Source organism: Nannospalax galili, unplaced genomic scaffold, assembly GCF_000622305.1.
Source record: "Nannospalax galili isolate Female #2095 unplaced genomic scaffold, S.galili_v1.0 scaffold2241, whole genome shotgun sequence".
Lineage (NCBI taxonomy): Eukaryota > Metazoa > Chordata > Mammalia > Rodentia > Spalacidae > Nannospalax > Nannospalax galili.
In genome coordinates, this window is record NW_008344288.1 from 147,326 (window position 1) to 170,764 (window position 23,439).

Here is a 23,439-nt window from a genome sequence, read left to right on the forward strand (position 1 = left end):
GTTTGTATCCCAAGGCTCTCACTGACTCAAGATATTCTCCCATAGAACTCCATCCAGTTAAAGAGCAGAAGCAGATGTTCACAGCCTTGGGCACCCTGGGACATGCAGAAACCAAAGGCCCTGCAGGACAGTGAGGCAGGAAGGACAGATGGCCAGGCGGGACACAGGACCTATGAGCTCAGGACAGATAACAGTGCTCCTCATACATGAGCAAAAGTTATGTGCATACTTCATATTTCAACCCATAGTCAACCAATGTTTATTAGGAGCCTAATATATATATATACATTTTTTTTTCATATCAGACACTTTCACATGCTTATCCCATTTAATCCTCCCAACTACCTTATCATCAGGTGAAAACCTGAGGCTCAGTGCAAGATTGGTTCATCCAAAGCTCTTCAGTAAGTACAGAAAGGTCTAAATGCAGGCCTGTTGGATTCCCAGTCAGAAACTTTCCCTTCTGTACCACACTGCCTTTCTTAAATGGTAAGGGGCACCTTAGCTACAACACACAGCACCAGGTTCTAAGCTACTACCTCCTAGACCAGGCTGCACCCAAGGGGTGACACCAGTCAGGTGAGGAAGCAGTGAGGTCCCAGAAGTGACTACTCCAAAGATTAGAAGTGGAGAGGCTCTACAGTCCAACCCAAGGCTTTCCCTGAAATCCACCTGAGTGCAGGAGTGCACTGTGCTGACAGGCTGACCCTTGCCCAGGGGGGAAGATAGGCAAAGGTCTTCAAGTACAAGCCAGATATGGAGACCCAGATGATGTGCCTTCTGAGGTACCTAGGACTGATGGAGAACCAGAGCCAGTAGAACAGGAAGAGAAGGGAAGATGGGCCCATCTTGGAGTGCTATCCTTTGGTTGGTGGAGAACCAACAGAGAATGAAGACAAGGCATTGCCAGTAGCTGCGCCTCTCAACCTAACACCTCCCACATGGCCATGAGGAAGGTTTCCTCTGATGTGCTGCCCTGCTCAGTCTATCTTCTCAGGCTTTCTCCAGGACTTGTGCATCTCCAGGAAAATCTTGACCAGTGACAGGAGGATGGGCACAGCCATAGGCAGGAACAGTGGGATATAAATGGCAAATTTCTGGTCATCAGGGAAATACAGGAGATGGAGGAGTGAGGGATCAAAAAAGGCACGCTCAGAGGACGTCACAGCTTCCTGGCTGGCAACAAAGGCAGATGACAGGTGCCCAGAGGCTAACTCCTCTGCCGCCTTCTGGACTGCAGCCACGGCCCTATATACCTAGGAAGGGGAAGGAATGAGGGTTACCATTATGTCCTAGGCATGGGGTGAAGGGAAGGTGCTGGGCCTTTCTGTATTTTCTATCTCCCAGGGAAGTTTGCTGGAGTCCACCCAGACTATACAGAAGTTTGTCTAAAAGAGCTGTTATTTACCGGGAGAGGTGGCCCATGCCTTTAGTCCCAGCACTTGGGAAGCAGAGGCAGGTGGATCTCTGTGAGTTCAAGGCCAGCCTGGTCTATACAGTGAGTTCCAGGCCAGCTGGGGCTACAAGGAAACCCTGTCTCAAAAGCTGTTTATTTTCTGAAGGTCAGCATGCAACCTTTATTTGCTCCCACCTATTCTCCCACTGGGGAGCTAGCAGGGCCTCTAGAGGAAGCCTGAGGCATTTAAGGATCCTGGCCCTCACTGGCTCATCCCTCCCTTGCCCATTTACCTCAGATGCCACATCATCCTTAATGACAATGTTGCTGATCTTGCCCAGAAGCTGTGCCAAGGAAGTGAGGGTGGTGGTGGCTGTGGCCAGGTTTTCCACTGACCGAGCCCAGAGCAGTTGATCTAGCTCCCAGGTCATAAGTCCCTCATTCTTCGGCCCTGAAAGCAGGCATTTTGGAGGCACCTGGGGCTGAGCAATCCCAAAGAGCAGCCTGTGGGAATGACACAGGAAGATCAAAACTGTTAACAAGGGAGCCAATGTTAAGATCCCCATAATATCTGCCTGAAGCCAATGATTTTCAGTCTTACTGAGAACCATGGGGGTGGATGAGCAGCCACACACATCAAGTAATTCAGATCCCCAAACCCTGCTTCAACTAAGCATTTCCACTTTTACATATTTCTATACTGGATGGACTTCCAAGATCTTGTCTGAAATGGCTCCACAGCTGAAGTACCTCTGGTAACACCATCTTAGTTTATTCCCCTCTCCACCCCTTCTTTGGGACAGGTAGCAACGGCAGGACCACCTCTGACAAGGCATGTGTGCTGTGCTTGTCACAGGCTATGTCTCTGAGACACTGCTACTTATCAGAATGCTCTCCTAACAAGTCTGAAAACAGCCAGGGAGTCGTCAAAGTAGAACCTCAGGTGGCCACTCTCAATCCATCAAGAATCAACAGCTATTTTCGTTTTGTTTTTGTTTTTTTAATATTTTATTTTTTTTATGTGTATGAGTGTATTGCCTGGATGTAGGTAACTGCACCCATGTCATGCAATGCCCGCAGAGGAAAGAGGAAGCCATTGGATCCCCTGGAACTGGAGTTATGGACAGTTGTTGGCTGCCATGTGGGTGCTGGGATTCAAACCCGGGTCTTCTGCAAGAACAACCAGTGTTCTTAACCACCAAGCCATCTCTCCAGCCCAACAGCTATTTTCTTTAAAATAAGAAGCAAAAAAGCTGTTTTTTCTTAAGCACCCCTAAGCGTGCCCTGAGATAGCTGACTTCCCTAAGTCCATTTTTCTGGAAAAGGTTTTGTCAGCTTCTTACCCTTCTTTGGAGAAGGATGACATGATTCTTGGAAAACTTTCTTGGTTTCCTTAGGACTCAAGGAACAGCCATGGTATCCCCACTGGGTGAGAGTTTATTCTGCTCTGCTACTTCTGTCAAAGCCAAAAGGCTGTGGCCACACTGTCTGTGGCTGTGGCCATGGCCAAAGGAATCACACAGGGCCTCACCTCAGCTGAGCCAGGAACACCTCCATCACTTGCACCATGTCCACCTCGACTCTCACTGGCAGCTCCGAGGCATTATAGGCTTTGGGATCAATGTTGTAAACCTAGAAGGGGGGAATCAGGTTGCCCCAGTCAATACCACATGGGACCATGCACAGCTCTGCTCAGCATCCAGAGACCACAAGAGAAAAGGAAGACATGGCCTCTGGGGTTCACAAGCTACAAACATAGCAATATAGTAAACTTGTTATTGTTTTTTATTTTTATTTTTAAAATATTTTATTATTTTTATTTTATGTGTATGAGTGTATTGCCTGCATGTATATGTAAGTGCACCCATGTCCTGCAATGCCTGTGGTGGTCAGAAGAGGACACAGTATTACCCTGGAACTGGAGCTATGGACAGTTGTTAGCTGCCATGTGGGTGCTGGGAACTGGACCCAGGTCCTCTACAAGAGCAGCCAGTGCTTTTAAATGCTGTGCCATCTCTCCAGCCCCTGTTGTTTTTTGGAGACAAGGTCTCACTATGTAGCCCTGACTGGCCTGGAACTCACTATGTAAACCAGGCTGGCCTTGAACTTACAGAGATTCACCTGTATCTACCTCCCAAGTGCTGAGATTAAACCCATGTGCCACTACATCTGGCATAAATTTTTTTTTTTTGAGTACCCATGATAAAGAGCTTTAAAGTAAATTATCCTATTTACCCACTCAAAAGTTCAAGAAAGCCAAGCTTGGCGGCACATGCCTTTAATCTTAGCACTCTGAAGGCAGAAGCAGGAGGATCTCTATGAGTTCTAAGAGCTATAAAAAAAGTAAAAAAATTAAAAAATTTTAAAAAGTCCTGCAAAATTTTTAAAAATTATCCTGTTTTAGCATTTCTACCCATAAACAGCTCCCACTCTAAAATGACAAGATTTCCCTACCCTTGCAAGACTCCCACAGATAGCCAAGAGCTAAGATTGATACAGACTAGTCCCAAGTACAAATTGTAAGTACAAAAAGGTCACAGTACAGAAAACATTGACAAAAGGAATGGCAGGGCTGGCAGAGCAATGACACAGCACAGTCCTGTCACTTCCCTCATGCCACCCTCCCCCCTCCCCACAAGAAGGACCACAAAGGACTCTCTCTCCCCCAGAGAAAAGCAGAAGAAGTTTTAGGAAAATTATCTGCCTGTCCCTGAAGAAGGGGCTCTGGGACTGCATAGTGTAACTATTACCATAATGCCACCCCAGCGGGGACTATGGAAGGCGTTAGTGGCCACTGGAGCTCCATCCATGTCCTGAATGTACAGGGGGGAGTGGGCGAGCTCAGGCACATAGAGTAGAAAGTTGAGCACAGGGTATAGGGAGGCAGCACTGGATCCTGTGGTACAAACAGAAGGGAGTTAGACACCAAAATGTGGTATTTCTTGCTCCTTTGTTCCAGGAGCAACCTTACTGCTCATTCACTCTGAGACTCTGTTTCCTCAAATGATCATCACTATAAAATATCCTCTAGTCTTTTCAATTTCTCCAGAGATGTACCACCACAAAATTCTCCTGGAATTCCTTCCCTCAAAGAGGCCGCCTTCCACTGTCCAGGACAGCTCTCTTGGCTACTGACAAAAAGAACTCCATTTCTGTAATTAGTTTTATGCACAAGTAAAATCTGACCTCCTGTCAGCTCACTGCTATCCTACAAACCTTCATACCAGCGTAAAGTTCAAACTCCTTAACATGGTCTTTTATGATATGGGGCCTGCCTAACCAGCCTCATCTTTGATCCCCGACTCCCATGTTAGCCATACTAAACTATTCCAAGCTCCTTCAGTTGCTATGCTCTTAATCTTCCATCTTAACCTTTTGTCTTTGTCCTTACAGTGCTACCTTCAGCCAATGTTCACTGAGTGAATGAAAAAAATGAAGGAAGGAGGAATTTGCTGAGTCCACATGTACCACCAGGCCTCCTGTGGTCCTGGGACCACAGGCAGCAGTACATTTAACTTTGGTCTGCCCATATTACAGTTCTTGACCACACCTACTCTCCCTGAGCTCTTCCCCGAAAGGAAGACTATAATCCTACCCTCAAGGTTCCAATACTTCAATGAGTACAGTGTTCATTCAAATTCTGCCTTCAGGCAGGCAAAAAGGCTCAGCGGATAAAGATGCTTGCTGCCAAGCCTGATGACCTCAGTTCCATCCCTGGGATTCATATGGCAGAAGAAAAGAACAGACTCTTGCAAGTTGTCCTCTGACTCCTACAGGCAAGCATCACACACAGACAACACACACACAATAAAGAAATGTTCAAAAAAATCAGATCTGCTTTCAAGGCTGGGCATAGAAGCACACGCCTTCAATCCCGCCACTCAGGAGGCAGAGGCAGGCGGATCTCTGTGAGATCAAGGCTACCCTGGTCTACATAGTGAGTTCCAGGCCAGCTAGGAGCTGGGACTACAGGGAGACCCTGCTTTAAAAATACTCAAAAAAAAGAAAAAGAAATTAATGGTTTTTAGCTGTGTGTGGTAGGGTATATGTATAAATCCTAGCATTTGGGACACAGAGGTATGAGGATCAGGAGTTCAAGGATATCCTTGGCTACATAGTGACCTTGAAGCCAGCTTGGAATATGTAAGACCCTGTCTCAAACAACCAAAGGTGAGAGAGGGTAAGAGAGGAGAGAGAGACAGAGAGAAAGAGAGAGAGAGAGAGGCAGAAGGCAGAGAGACAGACAGACAGACAGACAGACAGAGACAGACACAGAGAAACAGAGAAAGCTAAATCTTCCCAGTCTCAAAAGACCAACTCAACCCAGAAACCATCAAAAATACAAAACCCGACTCTAACCCCAAGCTGTGCCTTCAGGGTCCCTCCTTGGCCAGGTAGAGATTCCTCAGGAACTCACCCAGTCTCGACTCCACTGGGTTGATGACATGGGGGAGGCTGTGCATGGGCAAATAGTAGCTGAATGAGGTTGGGTCAAAGCGGGGGTTCACTCCCAACATTGCATAATAAAGGATCTGTGGAGCAAAGAGGGGACAGGGCTGTTTTGTACACTGATTTAGTTTGCTTTCTCCAAGAAAAGATTTGAAATGTCTTGAAAAACAGACAATCAGGACAGGCAAAAATCAGAGGTCAGAGAAAACAGGTGTAGGAAAGAAAATAATAAAATCAAAGGTAAAGTTAGTATACTAAAAACATGCTTCAAAACTACATATTCTATCAGGTTTCCTAACAGCCTGAACAAAAAAGGAAACAAAGAAAAATCATAATTCAGAGTCCACAAGGTCAAATGATGCCTGTTATTCAGAGGCAATGACCCCTACTAACAGGACCTGATAAACAGTCTCCCACATTTTCCCTACAAGGACATGATGTGATACAGAGAGCTAGAGGCACTCTTCACATCGTTACTGCTGTGTTCACATATTTCAGGAAGCTCCAAAAAAAAAAAAAAAAAATTCCTTAAAGGTGGCTGATGGCTCTAACAACTAGGCACAAGTTCTGAAAAGTTCTAGAGGGAACCATAAAGTTGCTTTGTTGAGACACTTCAATGGGGGCCTGGAGAGATGGCTCAGAAGTTAAGAACACAGGCTGCTCTTGCAGAGGACCCAGGTTTAGTTCCCAGCACCCACATGGCAGCTAACAACTCTCTGTAACTCCAGTTCCAGGGGATCCAATGTCCTCTTTTGGCCTACATGGGCATTGCATGATGTAGGTACACTTACATATAGGCAGGTAAAATACTCATACACATAAAAAAAATTTAAATCAATTTAAAAAAAGTTAAATACACTCCAGTGAAACTCCCTGACCATGAAACTTCCTGAACTGAATTCCAAGGAAGACAGACACCAGAATCTGCCCTCAAGGGATCAATGGCCTGATGGAGAAAAACAGATGTACACATATGTGTTCCTCCAAACTACTTGCCCATACATGCTCTTTTGACAGGGCCTTGTACCTACCTATCTATGTCAGCAAATCATCAAACTTTAAGAGCTGGAAGAACAGATGCCCATGTAAACACTAAATATTTATAGACTCTGAAAAGGACTCCTTATCTGGCTCCTGATCTTACCTGGGAGTCCACAGAGAAGTTGCCAGCAGCACTGAGGGCATTCAGGAAGGGCCACACATAGTGCTGGACAGCCCCCTCAATGTCCCAATGGACATCATGGGACTTGGGGTCTGGATTGAGTAAACTGAAGGTGATCTCATAGCCTGTAGAAACAGAAGTCGGGAAATTCAGAGGTTGCTGAATCAAGGGAGAAGGGACAGCCTGTACCCCTGTTAAAATGAACCTTTTTCCCCTCTGGAGGGGTTTGGGCATCCAGGAACGAAACAAAGTGAGGATGGAAGTGAGGTAAGGAACACTACTGAGTGCTTTAAGAAAAAATGGCAGCCAGGTGTGGTGATGCACACCTTTAGTTCCAGCAGAGGCAGAGGCAGGAAGATCTGTATGAGTTCAAGGGCCAGCCTGGTCTCCATAGCAAATCCAGACCAATTGTGGCTACAGGGAGACCCAAAAAAGAAAGAAAAAATGGAGACCAGAAGAAAGGAACAAGCAGTTTGCATGCAGATTCCCCTGCTGCTCCACCTGATTGATTTCTTCTCCCTTCCTATGGCACAGCCGAGCCCTACCCAAGCTGGACTTGAGAGGCCTCCTCTTATCAGAGCTCCACTTGTCCTCGGGGAGGTGGTCAGCCAGAGCAGCAGCGAGCACATCCTCTGTCAAAGACATGGCTTGGGCTATTTGGATTATGCGACGGCCGATGATGTTAAAGGCCTCCCGGTGCATTATCCCCCGCACAACTGCTGTCCTCTCAGGCCCAATGTAGCTCATCATGTCCTGTACAGAGTGAGGGAGGGACAGAACACCATGGCTAAGTGAAGAACACAGAAAAGCACTCTGACTCCTTCTGTCTCTCCTCTCTCCTCTCTCTCTCTTCCTTCTCCCTCTCCCTCTCCCTCCCTCTCCCTCTCTCTCTCTCTCTCTCTCCCCTTCTTTGAGACAGGGTCTGATTATATAACCCAGGCCAGCCTGGGAATTTGAGATTCTCCTGCCTCTGCCTTCCAAGTGATGAGATTACAAGCACTCACCATTATGCTAGCTCTGGCTGCTGTCTTAAAGAATTTGGCCTTTGTCACTAGCCAAAAGGTTGCACCTCTCTCTAGACTTTTGGTGAGCTATTATTTTTCCATTTTGCTAGTTTTTAGAGACAAGGTCTCATGTAGCCCAGGTCAGCCCCGAACTATGTAGCTGAGGATGAACTTAAACTTCCGATCCTCCTACCTAACCTCCCAAGATATAGGCATGTGCCATCATCCCAGGTTTTCATAGTGAGCTTTATATAACTTGGCATTCCTGATCTTTAAGCTTATAGGAGAATTCTCATATATCTCCATTCCTTTCTCTTTCCCAGGTTCAGGCAACATGTAAATCTTCATATAAAACAGTGAACTAGAATGCCGGGCGTGGTGGCACACACCTTTGATCCCAGCACTTGAGAGGCAGAGGCAGGCAGATCTCAGTGAGTTCAAGGCCAGCCTGGTCTATATAGTGAGTTCCAGGACAGCTGGGGCTACAGGGAGACCCTGTCTCAAAAAGACCAAAAAAAAAAAAGAAAAAAAAAACCAGTGAACTAGAAATCAAGAGATGGCATGCTGAACAAGAAAAGCAAAATTAACAAATGGAAAGTTCAATCTATAAAAATGGCACATAGTAAAGAGGCAAATACAAGGTCGCACTGCATCTATAGATGAAAAGTTGGAAATAATCAAGATGTTCACCAGTCACAGAAAGGACAGATTATTTTTATGTTTGTACAATGAAACATAGATTCAAGTACAAACATCACCACAAATGTGATCACAAAAGTGGCAGAAGAACATGCATGATATATCTTTATATACACTTAAAAATATGCAAAATTAGGCCAGGAGTGGTGGCGCATGCCTTTAATCCCAGCACTCGGGAGGCAGAGGCAGGAGGATCTCTGTGAGTTTAAGGCCGACCTGGTCTACATAGTGAGTTCCAGGCCAGCTGGGGCTACAGAGAGACCCTGTTTCCAAAAGACCCAAAAAATAAAATGTAAAATTGGGCCAGGAATGTTGCTCAGTTGGTAGAGAGTTTGACAAACATGCAGGAAGCCCCGGGTTCTAGTCCCAGCACTGCACAAACAAGGCATGCTGGCACATGCCTGTAATCCCTGCACTTGGTAGGTGAAGGCAGGAGAATCAGAAGTTCAAGACCATTCTTGGGTATATAATGAGGCCAGCCTGGGCTACATAAGACCCTACCTCAAAAAGAAAGAAAGAGAGAGAGAAAGGAAAGAAAGAATTTTAACCACATGTAAGTCTCGGATTTAGAAAGACCCAAAGTCTATATAACTGAATAAATTCTACTGGCATTTTTTATTTATTTTTTTTGGTCTTTTTGAGACAGGGTTTCCCTATAGCCGCAGATGGCCTGGATTCGCTATGGAGACCAGGCTGGCCTCAAACTCACAGAGATCCTCCTGCCTCTGCCTCCTGAGTGCTGAGATTAAGGGTGTGGGCCACCACATCCGGCTTGGCATTTTTATTTTAAAATGTGGTGTAGGAGGACAAGCTAACAGGGAAAGAAGCAGTCTTCAGAGGCTCTGTTTACCCTACCTGAGGAAGAAGTGAGGAGTATTCAGAGATCACGTACACAGTCAGGGAGCCCTCTGCTTGCTCCTTCAGCTCAGCCAACATGGCTTCTGCCTCTGGGAACAAGAACAGAGGACACACCAAAAGCAACATCATTCCACCTCCCCCAGGTCCCCAGGGAGTGCTTGACTGGAACCCCAAGAACCTCATTCTCAGCTTTCTCAGAAAAGCTTTGGAAGTTAAGACATAGCATGTAAGTCACACTTAGAGACCAGACGGAAAAGAGGGAGTCTCATAAAAATGGTGTGACATCCCTTTTCTGTGACATCCCCGTAGCCCCAGCTGACCTAGAACTCGCTATACAGACCAGGCTGGCCTCGAACTCACAGAGATCCGCCTGCCTCTGCCTCCCAAGTGCTAGGATTAAAGGCATGTGGCACCACGCCCAACTGACATCCCTTTTCATACCATGCACACTGCCCGATGATAGGGCCTCTTCCTCGTGGTCCAAGGCCCTTCTGTAGGCCTTCTGGAATCGGCACTTGATTTTCATTTTGTCTAGAAGGAAAGAGCATGTGAAGGGCATTAGACTTCACCTACCATCCCAGCTGAGCATGGCCCAGTACTAAGGACAAGGTGCTTGTTTACAAATAAAGAGCATGTGCCAAGCAGGAACAGTCACACTAATCATTTCTACATGGATGACAACAAACAAAAGACATCCACTTCTCCCTTCTGCCCTGGCTCCTGCCTCTGCTGTGTGCACAGTCCTCCAGCAGGCAATTTCCCTGTTGGAGAGTTCAATATACATCATATTGATAACTGATAGATAAAGAGCAGAAAAGCCATATAGTTATTCCAACTGCTGTCCTCAAATAATTAAATTCAGTAAACACTCCTAATAAAAACCAAAGCAAACATTAAGCACATTTCCATAAGTTAGTGATTATTCTTTGTGAAGTTTCTGACCAATGTAGTAAGTGAAGAAAGAAAAATGAAACTTAAAAAACTGAAGAGGGAACAGGGCGTGGTGGTATACACCTTTAATCCCAGAACTTGGGAGGCAGAGGCAGGTAGATTTCTATGGCTTCAAGTCCAGCCTGGTCTACATAATGAGTTCCAGGCCAGCTGGGGCTACAAAGCGACCCTGTCTCAAAAAGACAAAAAAAAAAAAAACTTCGGGAGGGTTGAGGAGGTGGTTCATGGTTCAGAAGGTAATGACCTTGCTGCATAAGCATAAGGACCTGAGTTCGGAACCCCAGTTCCCACATAAAAGCCAGGAGTGGTGGTGGTGAGCGTCTATAACCCTAGTGCTGTAAAGTGGAGATAGGTGGCTCCTAGGGACTTGCTGTCAGCCAATCTAGCCAAAATTTGGCTACACAGGAGACACTGTCTCAAAAAACAAGCAAAGAAAGAAAGAAATAGTGAACTTGGGCTGAAGAGATGGATCCGTGGTTAAGAGGATTTGCTGCTCTTGCAGAGGACCTGGGTTAGGTTCCCAGCACCCACATCAGGCAGCTCACAACGGCCCGTTACTCCAGTTCCAAGTGATCTATCTAATGCCCCCTTCCACTGTCACCTGCACACACTGCACACATGGCAAGCAAGCAAGGATACACATATATATCTTTGTGAGTTTGAGGCCAGCCTGGCCTACATAGGGAGTTCCAAGCCAGCCAGGGCTACATATAGTAAGCCCCTATCTCAAAAAAACCAAAAAGAAAAAGAAAAATTAACTAAACCAGAAGGAAGAAATAAAATTACAAATGATTTTGGCAAAAGCATCAGTCTAGCAGTGTGAACAGGGTTATTTGAGTGAAGCCTAGAGATCTATGATGTGCTAAGATAATTTAAAGAGTGAAAAAAAGCAAAGACAGTACTAAGTCAGAGGCCTCTGCTTAGAAGCAAAGGGTGGCTGCAGGAGCACTGGTGAAGGTTTGGGCTGTAACAACTGCTCCAAGAAGGGAAGTAGGTGGACTTACAAAAGGTGCTTCATGACTCAAATTTTTATTTCAATTCTAGAATTGAAGATTATATTCTAGTATAAAAGAAAGCACTTGATGATGAAAAACCAAATTTGAAGACAAGATCATGTGGTAAAGATTAGAGTCCAGTGGGAAGGGAAGAACAAGATGGTAGGAAAGCTATTAAGTCCCAAAGGGATTTCTTTTTCCTATGAAAGTTGACAAGCTTAACTTGAAATTTTTAAGTTCCTTTTATAGAATTCCAGGTCACATGCAGAAGAAATAGTGAAACTTAAAAAAAAATCACCATTTGGTAACTGCTAAAGAAGCAAGACACAGCACCAATTGGATGCTAAAACCAAGTCAACCAGGTGTGGTAGCGCACTCCTTTAGTCCCAGAACTTGGGAGGCAGGGGCAGGCGGATCTCTGTGAGATCAAGGCCAACCTGCTCTACATAGGGAGTTTGAGGTCAGCTGGGGCTACAGGGAGAAAGAACAAAACAAACTAAGGCTGAAGAGATAGCTCAATGGTTAAGAACACGTGCTATTCTTTCAGGAGACCTGTGTTCAGTTCTAAACACCCACATTGGGTGGCTCACAACAGCCTGTAACTCTAGCTCCAGGGGCTATGACACCCACTTTGTCCTCCACAGGCACCTGCACACGTGGCATATACTCAGAGACGCACACAAACACATAAAGAAAAATAAATCTCTTTTTAAAATTGAACATGGGACTGGAGAGATGCTCAGCAGTTAAGAGCACTAACTGCTTTTGCAGAGGACCCAGGTTCAGTTCCCAGCACCCATGTGAGAGCTAACAACCTTCCTTAACTCCAGTTTCAGGGGATCCAATGTCCTCTTCTGGTCTCCATGGGCACTACACACATGGTGCACTTAAGATACACGCAGGCAAAACACTCATACACATGAAATACCCTCATACACAGACGAGGATGGCCTTGAACTCACAGAGATCCACCTGCTTCTGACTCCCAAGTGCTGGAATTAAAGGCATCAGTCACTACACCCAGCTCAAAATAATATTTTTTTAAAAATTGACCCTGGCTTTAAACAAACCCTAGATCTAATTACTAGTTAACAAAAATAGGGACAATAGAGCCAAGTATGGTGGTTCACATCTATAACCCCAGCACTCAGGAGGATGAGGCAGGAGAATTATCAACAGTTTGAGGCCAATTTAGGTCACACATAATGAGCTCCAGGCTAGTTGGGGTTATGGAGACCCCATAAAAAACCAACCCTCTCCCCCCAATAAACATCTGGGCATAATGGTGCATACCTCTAATCCCAGCATTCTAGAGGCAGAGGCAGGAGGATCTTGATGAGGCCAGCATGGTCTACATAGTGAGACTATCTCAAAAAAAAAGCATTGCTCTTCCACGGACTAGGGTTCAGTTCCCATATGGCAGGCCAACACCTGTCCTTACCTCCAGTTCCCTTCTGGCTACCAAGGGCACTAAGCATATACATGGTGCACTTACACACATGCAGACAAACATTCATACACATAAAATAAAAATAAATAAAATTAGCTGGATGTAGTAGTGCACACCTTTAATCCCAGCACTTAGGAGGCAGAGGTAGGTGGATTTCTATGAGTTCGAGGCCAGCCTGGTCTACATAGTGAGTTCCAAGCCATCTGGGACTACAGGGAGACCCTGTCTCAAAAAGACAATAAATAAACAAACAAACAAACAAATAAATAAATAAATATCTTTGGGGCTGGAGAGATGGCTCAGCAGTTAAGAGTACTAGCTGCTCTTGCAGAGGACCCAGGTTCAATTCCCAGCACCCACATGGCATTTAACAACCCTCTGTAACTCCAGTTCCAGGGGAATTCAATGCCCTCTTCTAACCTCCGAGGGCACTGCATGACTAGTACACTAACACACATGCAGGCAAAACACTCATACTCATACTCATAAAAATAATAAAAATATGCCAGACATGGTGGCGTACACCTTTAAACCCAGCACTTGGGAGGCAGAGGCCAGCCTGGTCTACATAGTGAATTCCAGGACTCTTTGTGAGTTCAAGGCCAGCCTGGTCTACATAGTGAGTTCCAGGACAGCTGGGGCTACAAGGAGACCCTGTCTCAAAGAGACAAAAAATAAATAAATTAAATTAAATTAAATATTTTAAAAAACAAATAAAATCTTTAAAGAAAAATAGAAACCACCAGCAACAACAACAATATCAAACAGGTTGGGAATGTAGTTGGCCTAGCATACACTAAGACCTGGGTTCAGGTCCCAGCACTATATCAGCCAGGTGTGGTGGCACATACTAGTAATCTCAGCCCTTGAGAGGTAAAGACAGGAGGATCAGAAGTCCAAGGTCATTAAAGGAATAAGTTAAATGAAACTATGAAGTGACTTGCCAAATCTTGAAAATTCCATTAAACAAATGACCTTGTCACATCATCACTGATATGAAAAGAAGATGGGGTTACCTAAAATGAGAGACAATTTTTTTGAGTCAGGGTCTTAACTATGTAATGTAGCCAAGACTGGCTTGCCTGGATCCTGCTGCCTCAAGTCTCCCAAATGCTGGGATTTCAGGTCTATGTTACCATGCACAGGTAGTTTGGTTTAAGGAAAAAAAAATTTTTTGAGACAAACGTGAGATATGAGCAAATGTTTGTTTAAACAATCAAAATGTGTGTGCACATACACTTTTTTTAAACTTCACGATTAAGGGTAAAGGGCTAGAAAGTAAATATATACAAGTACTTCAAGGTCTAGACTCAGCCTGTACCACCAGCCCCTTCTTGTTTTACTTCAACATGGCAAAAACAGGTCATAGATTCTACAGGGTGGTCATTCACCCCTCTGTGACTCAGACAGAAAGTGTACAGTGTTAGCTACAAGCTTGAATACTGAAATCAATCAGGACTGGATCTAATTCCAAACCACCTCTTCTGAGCTTTGTGATTTGCAGCAAGATAAACTCTATAAATCTTAGTGTCATTTGTAAAATGAGATTTGTAAAGTTGGTATTAACTGAGGCAAGTGTGAAGTGGTTCACCTAGTTTCTGGCAGAGAGCGAGGACCAGCTGATATTAGCTATTCTCCTGTCTTGTTCATGCTTTCTGCCTGGAATTCTCTCCCCACCTCCCAATTAACCTGAATTCCTATATATCCTATTCCTAAAACTTCAACCTTACTTCAAAATTATAACTCAGGTCTGGAGAGATGGCTTGGTGGTTAAGAGCACTAGCTTTTGCTCAGCACCCAAGTGGCAGCCAAAAACCATCTGTAATTCCAGTTCAAGGTGGTCTGATGCCCTCTTCTTGCTTCCACAGGCATTTGCACACATACGTGCACTTACATACAATGCAGGCAAAACACTCATATGCAAAAAATAAAAATAAAAATAAAAATAAATTTTTTAAATTACATCCCTCAGGGGCTGGCAGAGGCAACTTAGAAGGTAAAAGGCTTGTCTCCAAGCCTGATGACCTAAGTTCCACCCTGACCTCTGGCTGGCCTGGAATTCACTAAGTAAATCAGACTGGCTGTAAATTCACAGAGACCTGCTGGTATTAAATGTGTGTATCACCATGCCCAGCAATACATTTTTTTAAAAAAAAATACATCCCTCAAAACCTTGTCCACCTTTCTTTCTTCCTAGACAGGTAGGGATGGAATCCAGGCTCGTGTGCCTTACCACTGAACTAAACCTCCTGCATTACAGTAATTTGCCTATGTTTCTTTTTCACTGATGTGACTATAAACTTGAAAACATTACCAATTTATTATTCATCCCCAAATTCCTGGTACCTAAAAAAGTGTCTAACAATGACATGTTCGGTGGTAAACTGACTGGGACCTTGTACACATCCAGTGTAATTTCAAACTCTGGTTTCCTTTGCAGTCCATGCTGCTCCCTCCATTATATACAGATGGGTATCAACTGCTTCTGACCAGTTGCATGAATTACCTGAATTAAAATGACCATCATGGAGCTGGAGAGATGGCTCAGAGGTTAAGAGCACTGGCGACTCTTACAGAAAATCTGGGTTCGATTCCCAGCACCCACATGGTGGTTAACAACAGTCTGTAACTCCAAATCCAGCAGCTCTGATGCCCTTTTGACTCCCATGGACATTACACAACAGAGGTGTACTTACATACATGCAGGCAATACACTCATAAAATAAAAATAATATTTTAAAATGACCATCATAATGACAGAGACTGACTGAACTATAAGCTATCCCTCCCCCCAAATAAATAAACTGTTCATTCAGAAAAATCTTTTAAAAGTAAGGGGGGTGGAGTTCAGTGAGTAAAGGTACTTGCAGCTAAGCCTGATAACCTGAGTTCGATCTCTAGGACCCACATGATGGAAGGAGGAAATTGACCTCTGATCTTTACACGTGCATACATACAATAAGTAAATGTAATACTAAATAAATAAATAAATAACAGTAAGTTATGGTACGTCCAGGCTCCCCCCATGCAATCCAACTCCGGTTTCGGGTCTGGCTCAGAAAGGAAACACAACCTGACACCCTCTCCCGCGGGAACTCACATTTCAGCGGGATCTCTCGCTCATGCACAACGGTGAAAGGCAGCTTCTCCTGATCGTCCAGCGGTATAGAGTCCCGAGTAAACACTACAGTGACTGGCACCATGAGCCGGAGCTGGGGGAGTAAGCATCCCGGCCTTCAGCACAGTCCGCTCTTTGCAGGTGGGCTGTGCCCGGCTCACCCCACTCGCGGCTCACCCCACTCGCGGCTCACCTGCAGGGCATTCAGCGCACTGATCTGGGAATACGGCAACGGAGCCCGGTACGTCTCTGTGGTCTTCCACCAGAGCGGCAGTCCCAGCAGGATAGCCACAGCGGCGAAAAAGAGAGCGGCGCGCTTGCCCCGGACCACATCTGAGGGCACAGGGGCCGACTGAGGCGCCGAGACGGAAGGCCTAGGGGGTGCCGCGCCCGACCCCTGGCAGGCGGAACCAGACAGGTTCCCACGCCCCACCCCGCATTCCGCCCTCGCGGTCTCCCAGCCGCCACTTCCCATCCCCGAAAGTCACCCTACCTAGGTGAGTAGCCGCGGCCCCGACTGCCGCCATGATAGCTTCCGGCTGCTCAGGCCGCAGAGGAGCGGGGCTTAGCGAACCCCCTCCAATCGGAAGCCGCGCAATGAAGGGGCGGGACCACAGCGGCGATCTTGACCAATCGTGAGCTGCACTCCAGACGCTGGTTGGCCAAAGACCGGCTTTTCCCGGGTGTGCGCACGCGGGGTCTGAAGTGCGGGTACCGCGAGTGGGAGACGCGGGACCAAAGCCTGGCTTCCCGGAAGACCACGCCTCCACACTGCCAACCCCAGAGCGCCAACTCAGAAGGTGGGGCGAGTGTCTCGCTGTGTAGCCCAGGCTGGCCCTCGAATTCTCTGCAAGCCTCCTGCCTCAGCCTTTCAAGTGCTGGGGATTACAGGCGTGCGCCAGCACCCCAGCAAAAGGAGGCTATTCAATGAAGTCATGCATGTCAAAAGCCTGACTACTGAAAAGTCTTCAAATATCCATTAAGATCATTATCCCCTTGACATTCTCTTCTCTTGAGGCACCTTCTCTTCAGGTCTTAAAAACAGGTGTCAACATAGTAACTTTTTAGCATAATTGATTGCTCTGGTAGTAATTTTATTTTACTTAATTTAGTTCGTTTTGGGACAGGATCTCCCTATGTTGCCCACACTGGGCTTGAGTTCTAGGGATTAAGTGATCCTGTCCCCACTGCCTCAGCCTCCCAAGTAGCCAAGACTATAAGCACAAGTCACCACACCCAGCTTCTAGAATCTTAAATATTTTATTATTTTTATTCTTATGTGTAAGAGTGTATTGCCTGCATGTTTGTAAGTGCACCCGGGTCATGCAGTGCCCTCAGAGGTCAGAAGATGGTGTCAGATCCCTTGAAACTGGAGTTACAGACTTACAGATGGTTGTTAGGTGCCATGTGGGTGCTGGGAATTGAATCCCATTTCTGCAAGAGCAGCGAGTGCTCTTAACTGCTGAGGCATCTCTCCAGCCCTAGCTTCCAGGATTTAATAATAATAATAATAATAATAATAATAATAATAATAATAAAAAAAAGATTCTGGCCAGGCGTGGTGGCGCAAGCCTTTAACCCCAGCACTCAGGAGGCAGAGGCAAGTGGATCTCTGTGTGTTCAAGGCTAGCCTGTTCTACAACATAGCAAGTTCCAAGTCAGCTGGGGCTACAGGGAGACCCTGTCTCAAAAAGACAAAAAAAAAAAAAAAAAAAAGGGAGGAGGGGGAGGGGGAGGAGGAGGAGAAGGAGGAGGAGGAAGAGGAGGATACCTAACATAAAATTCCTGAAAAATTCCTAAGTACAGAGTCTGGACCCTAATCGCTTGGGTTCAAATCTTGGTTTCATTACCTGAATGCCCTCTCTGTGTGCCTGTTTACAGAACTGTGGCTATACAGTAATATATAGTAATTAGAACACAGTCTGATAGAAACCGAAGAAACTGCTGTGCATTCACATTTTTTATTAAAAAGTCAGGCTACTACATAGAGTAGAGCATAGAGGTTAGAGTAGAGCATAGTGGTTTGTCCAGTTCACAGAATACACCCAGTGTAGTGTCATTCATTTTCTGTCTTCTTAGACCAGTTTTCAGCCTACCTCACACCCTAGCCTATTGTTAAAGTTCAGATGAAGCCTTTGTCTACACCCTCAAGTTGATCCCTTCTCCCTCTGCTCTTAGACTGCAAGGAAGTGGGCCAAAGCCTTAGCAATCTCCTAAAGTCCCTACTCAGAAGCCCAGCGTTTCAGATTTCCTTACTGGAAAGAGACCCAGCTGCTTCTGTGGGTCCCTGTAGAGGAATGTGTCAGGCCCCAGCTAGGGGCAACAACTCTGAAATGAGAGAGACTCCTGCCCACTCTGATCCCCAGTTGTCCTGTTGCTCCATGCTTTGAGCCTTGCACAAAATCTGCATGAAGAATTGTTCATTGTGCTAAACTTCATCCTCCTGTAGCTGTAGTCCAGTTCCTTCTGATGTGGCAGTCCCTAGAAGACTTGTAGCCCTCCCTACAACTCTACCCCCACCTTGGACATCAACAGATAAGAGGCTGAGCTGGGGATGGTGACTAGGTAAACCCTTCCATAAACTTGAAGCCCAGTAAAACTCAAATCTCACCTCTCCATCTCCACAATCAGAGGACCCAGGTACAGAATCAGCAGAGATCACATACAAGGAAGTGGGAATTTGATGTACATAACAGACAGACAAAGTAGCATATTTGCTACTATTTATTTGCTATATACTCAGGACATGAGTCAGAGCTAGAATACTTCCCCCTGCTCCCAGGAGAGAAGGTCCAGCAAGAAGGAGAGCTCAAGGAGAAGCTATGGCATCAGGGGAAAATTGTGAGAATTCGAGGAGCCAATGGGGAAGACCCACATGTCCTGCTCTGACTTCTAGCAAATTCTCCTGCCCTCAAACATGAGTGGCTCCCTGTTCTCGCCTCAGGTACAGCAATGGGAGAAAGATAGGGAGGAAAGAAAAAGATGACTTGGTGCTGGATAAAGACATCTCTGTTCTGCATGGCTACTTAGCCCTGGCCATGACTACAGGCAAAATGGGGTGCAGCTTGCTGAGCCAAGGCCTGTGGTGTAAGCACACCTCAGTAGGCATGGTTGGCAATGTAGAGGGATTGTGCTGCTGCTCCACCATCTTCTCCACTGCCTTCATATTTGCCCTGGGCTGCAAGCCCATTCACCTGCAAAAGGGAATGGGAGGCAGGTGAGCAGGCTGAGCCAGCCCACAGCGGTCAAACCCTGCCCAGGCTGGGAGTTCTGGGTGCTCCCCTGCCCAACTACATACATAGTTCCTCCCAATCACCACCTGTAGTGCCCTACCTCAGCCCGTTTGACAAACTCCTCGGTGGCAACCCCAGCATTATCCCTTTGTCCTCGCCAGGCATTGAGTGCAGATGCCTGTAGGGCACGTCCATAGGAGAAGGTGAGGGCCCAGGGCCGGGGAAGAGGGCAGCGGTTGATGGCATTGAGATTGAGTGATGCCTCCTCTTCACTCTGACCCCCAGACAGGAAAGTCACCCCTAGAGTAGAGAGAAAAGACAAACTGACTAGACACTCTTTTTCTAGGGTAAGGGATCCCTGAGCCATAGAAGAACCTGAAATTAGACCTGAGTAGGAGGAATTAGTACCTGGGACAGCTGGGGGCACAGTACGACGCAGGGCAGTGATAGTTGCCATGGCTATTTCCTCTGGGCTATACTTGATGGGACAGGCATGGCCAGGGGTCACCATGTTGGGCTTCAGCAGAGTCCCTTCCAGGTATACATGATGATCACTCAGAGCTTTGTACACAGCAGCCAGGACCTGGGGATCAGAGGAAGTTTAGGAAGGGTCTGTGACATCCTACACTATGCTTCCTATCCAGGGGTGGGTGGTAATGGGCTATGAGGGTTTGGTGCAGGTTCATTCTCTAAGCCTTTCCTGGAGTTAGTAAAAGAGCCCAAGGAGAGAGGGTACCAGGATCTAAGCCAAGTAAATGGGATGCAAGCACCTTTGCTTGGCTGTCCCTGATATGTCTGGGCTGAGCTGTGGCCTCACCTTCTCTGTAATATACTGACAACGTCTGAGGTCATGGTCTCCATCAGGCAGGATCTCAGGCTCCACAATAGGCACAATGCCATTCTGCAGGCAAGAGAAGAGTTACTTGGGAGAAGCAGAAAGGGAGATGGGGGAAAGCCATGAAACTCCTTCTCCACCAGGCTCAGGGTACCTGTTCAACCACCCAACCCCCAACACAAACCTGCTGGCAGATGCTGGCATAGCGGGCCAGCACATTGGCATTCTCCAGAATGGCCAGAGCTGAGGGTGTGCGCTCACTGATTTTCATGACACAGCGCCATTTGGCAAAGTCGGCACCATCCTTCTTGTACTGGGCACAGCGTTCTGAGAGCCCATCCAGCCCTACAATCACAGCACTAGCCTCATCATCAGGCCCCTACCTTGCCAGCAGCAACCACCTCTATTGTCCTAAAACCCACCTACCACATACATACCTTGAGTGGTGGTTTCCCCATCAGTCCCAGCTAGAGGCACTACACCCTTGTCAACCTGCAGGGGAAACAGGCAGCAGGTTGACCCCAGGCGGGATGCACCTTGCCGCCTTTCCTACACACACCAATTTCTACACCCAGACCCCAGTCAGGGTCAGGAGCTGTACCTTGATGCCCACAACTATGCCCTTATCCTGGATGGTCCTGACAAAGGGGACTCCATTATCATCTTTCTGGTAGAGTGTCTCATGGAAGAAGATGACACCACCAATGCACTTCTTCACACGGTCATCAGCACTGAATAGGATCTGGCGGTACAGCCGGCGATTCTCCTCCGTGTTCTCTACTCCAATTTGGCTCAATCTCTTGGCCATGCTACCTACAAGCAAACAAAGTGAAGACAACCTTGTTCCTTGGCAGGAACTCCCTGGCTACTTCTGCATGCCCAACCCTGACCACAGGCTCCCACTTACCTACAGACTCATCTGCGGCCAGAATGCCTTTGCCTGGGGCCACAATCCGGAGGGCAATATCAGACAGCTCCTTCTTCTGCTCAGCAGAAAGGGCTGGGTACGAGTGAGGCATGCTGACAGTTCTCTGGAATGGAGACAAGGTAAAGCTAGACCTCACCCACTAATTCCTCTGCTTCCTCCCCTGGCCAAACAGGTCAAATGCCCCCCCACCCCACCCCTCAGTTAAGGGCTGAAAACCGAATAGCAGTCCTTGGCATGGGTCCTGGGCATCAAAGTGGCACCAACCTCTCTAACAGCTAGTAGGGTTAGAGTCCTAGTTCCCACATCTCCTTTTGTCCCTAGTGGGCACCCTTCCCAGCCCCAAGAGAGATGCAGGCTGGGTGGTGGGGAAGTGGCAGCCCAGAAGCTACAGGTCTTCCTGGAAACTGTTGCCCAGTTGAGAATGCCAACTCTTTTTTCATTGAATTTGGCCCCTTATAGCCCTGGTTTCCTGTTTCCCTTCTTTCTTCAACAGAGCCCCTAGGAAAAGTAGTTTTCTCAGTGCTTGTAATGAAACATATAGCATCCTTCCTTCCCCACTTCTAGAGGAAAAGGTGGTAGGCAGGGGGCAGGTTAAAGAGTAGTAGTGGCACAGATAACAGCCCCAGGCTTCCATACTGCAAACCTGACTGCCCTTGCCTACTGCCTACTCCCCACCTGTGCTGTAGGTCGGTCCCAGGAGGGCTGCAAAGTGTGGTTAGGAAAGAGGACCAACAGACCAGCTAGGTTGCATGTGAAAACAGGGAAGGGACACTACCAGGTCATTTCCAGTGCCCAGAAGCATCCTTCCATTTGCAACAAGGCATGGGAAATAGGGAGTCTTGGCTTCCGGTGGGGAGCCAAGGACAGGAGATTAAGGTTGAAAGGGGTGGAGCCTCAGAAAGAGGGAGAGAAGCAGGAGGGAGACTTGGAGGAGACGATGGTGACAGTGATGCAGAGTAACTAGTCAGGGATAGGAACCCAGACCTGGGCACAGAGAGCTAGCTGAGGAGCAGCAGAAATGAACTGAGATTAAAATGGCCTGGGTTGGAGAGACCGACCCCAAAGAAAAAAAAAATCCTGGAGACAGAGTAAGATTTGGAATTGGAAAAGCTGAGTTCCAGTCAGGAGAGGGTAAAGGAGAGGCTGAGCGACAGGGTTTCAAGTACACAGAGAGAGGAGAGAGGATGTCAGGAAAGTGTAAAAGTACACACAGTGGCTGCAGGGAGCAAGGCAAGGATGGCAGGAGAACAAGCAAGGATGCTGAACAGCTCTGCCTTGCCTGGGACCTTACCTGTACGCAGCCAGTTACAGCCACAGGCACAGCTTGGTTCCTCTGGTGGGCAACAGCCAGCAGTTCAGTCCTGGCTGGAGTAAATGAGGCTGTGGATGCTGCAGAGCTATTGACTCCCAGGGGGCGGGACAGGCGCCTCCTGTTCTGGTCCCGCCCTCTCCATAGGACTGGTCTGCTGTAAGACCACGCCCTTAGAGGTGGAGCAGTGAGGTGGAGTGACTTCCAGGATTCCCCAAGGGTGTTTAGAGACTCCCCCTCCCACATCTTTAGCCCTGCCAAGAGCACCCTAGAGCCGTGTAATGGCCTTGTGTTTGTTTGCCACAACCCCTATGCAGGGCACCGTGTTGTGTTGGGAATAAGCCTGGCCTGGTGAAGAGCCATCTAGACAATCAGCAGGTGGAGGAAGGTGGGCCAGATGCCCACCTCACAGGGTGCCCCAGTTCGAGGCATGGAGTAATGAAATTGAGCTGCTCTGTTCTTAGCCCTATATTAACCAGGGCCTACCGGCTAGGGGGATGGGGAAAGTAAGTGAATGGAGTCTTTTCTGTTCCCCCTAGGCAGTGAGCCAGGGAACAGGCAGTCCAGGGCCCAGTAACTGGGGAAGCAAGAAAAGGGAGGGAAGAAGAGCAGACAGTCCTGGCTCTGGTTGCAGCAGGAGGTGGTGAGGGATGTCAAGTGTGCCCAGGCTGGATGGCCAAGGTGACTCCCTGACTTCATCTACCCACTCCCACCCCAAAAAGAAGATTCAGAGGGGCTGGAGAGACGGGTCAGTGGTTAAGAGCACTGGCTCCTCTTGCAGAGGACCTGGGTTTGAGATTCTCAGCACTCATATGGCAGCTAACAACCGGCTATAACTCCAGTTCTAGGGGAATCCAATGCCCTCTTCTGACCTCTGCGGGCAATGAACTACACAGGTATACTTAACATATATGCAGTCAATACACTCGTACACATAAAATTAAAGTATTTTAAAAAGATTCAGTGAGGCCAGGCATGGTGGCGCACACCTTTAATCCCAGCATTTGGGAGGCAAAGGCAGGCAGATCTTTGTGAGTTCGAGGCCATCCTGG

At 47.1% G+C, this 23,439-nt stretch overlaps 2 protein-coding genes across 3 annotated transcripts; both read right to left on the minus strand.

Annotated features, from left to right (window-relative positions):
* Positions 1–233: 233 nt before the first annotated feature.
* Pigs (phosphatidylinositol glycan anchor biosynthesis class S) lies at positions 234–16,729 on the minus strand. Of its 2 annotated transcripts, XM_008840593.3 has the most exons (12): positions 16,576–16,729; positions 16,276–16,415; positions 16,065–16,176; positions 10,010–10,099; positions 9,566–9,657; positions 7,553–7,760; positions 6,990–7,132; positions 5,814–5,928; positions 4,147–4,292; positions 2,928–3,028; positions 1,690–1,900; positions 234–1,256 (listed from the first exon to the last, which is right to left on the minus strand). In XM_008840593.3, the coding sequence occupies exons 1-12, from the start codon at positions 16,607–16,609 to the stop codon at positions 981–983; spliced, it is 1,668 nt and encodes a 555-aa protein (XP_008838815.1). In that variant the 5' UTR covers positions 16,610–16,729; the 3' UTR covers positions 234–980. The 2 variants fall into 2 exon arrangements, with proteins under 2 accessions (XP_008838815.1, XP_029423004.1); XM_029567144.1 differs by lacking the exons at positions 4,147–4,292; positions 5,814–5,928.
* Positions 16,730–18,029: 1,300 nt separating this feature from the next.
* On the minus strand, positions 18,030–22,521 carry Aldoc (aldolase, fructose-bisphosphate C). The gene is made up of 9 exons (XM_008840594.3): positions 22,370–22,521; positions 21,058–21,181; positions 20,752–20,963; positions 20,588–20,642; positions 20,335–20,495; positions 20,133–20,216; positions 19,724–19,898; positions 19,416–19,615; positions 18,030–19,276 (listed from the first exon to the last, which is right to left on the minus strand). The coding sequence occupies exons 2-9, from the start codon at positions 21,167–21,169 to the stop codon at positions 19,181–19,183; spliced, it is 1,095 nt and encodes a 364-aa protein (XP_008838816.1). The 5' UTR covers positions 21,170–21,181; positions 22,370–22,521; the 3' UTR covers positions 18,030–19,180.
* Positions 22,522–23,439: the final 918 nt, after the last annotated feature.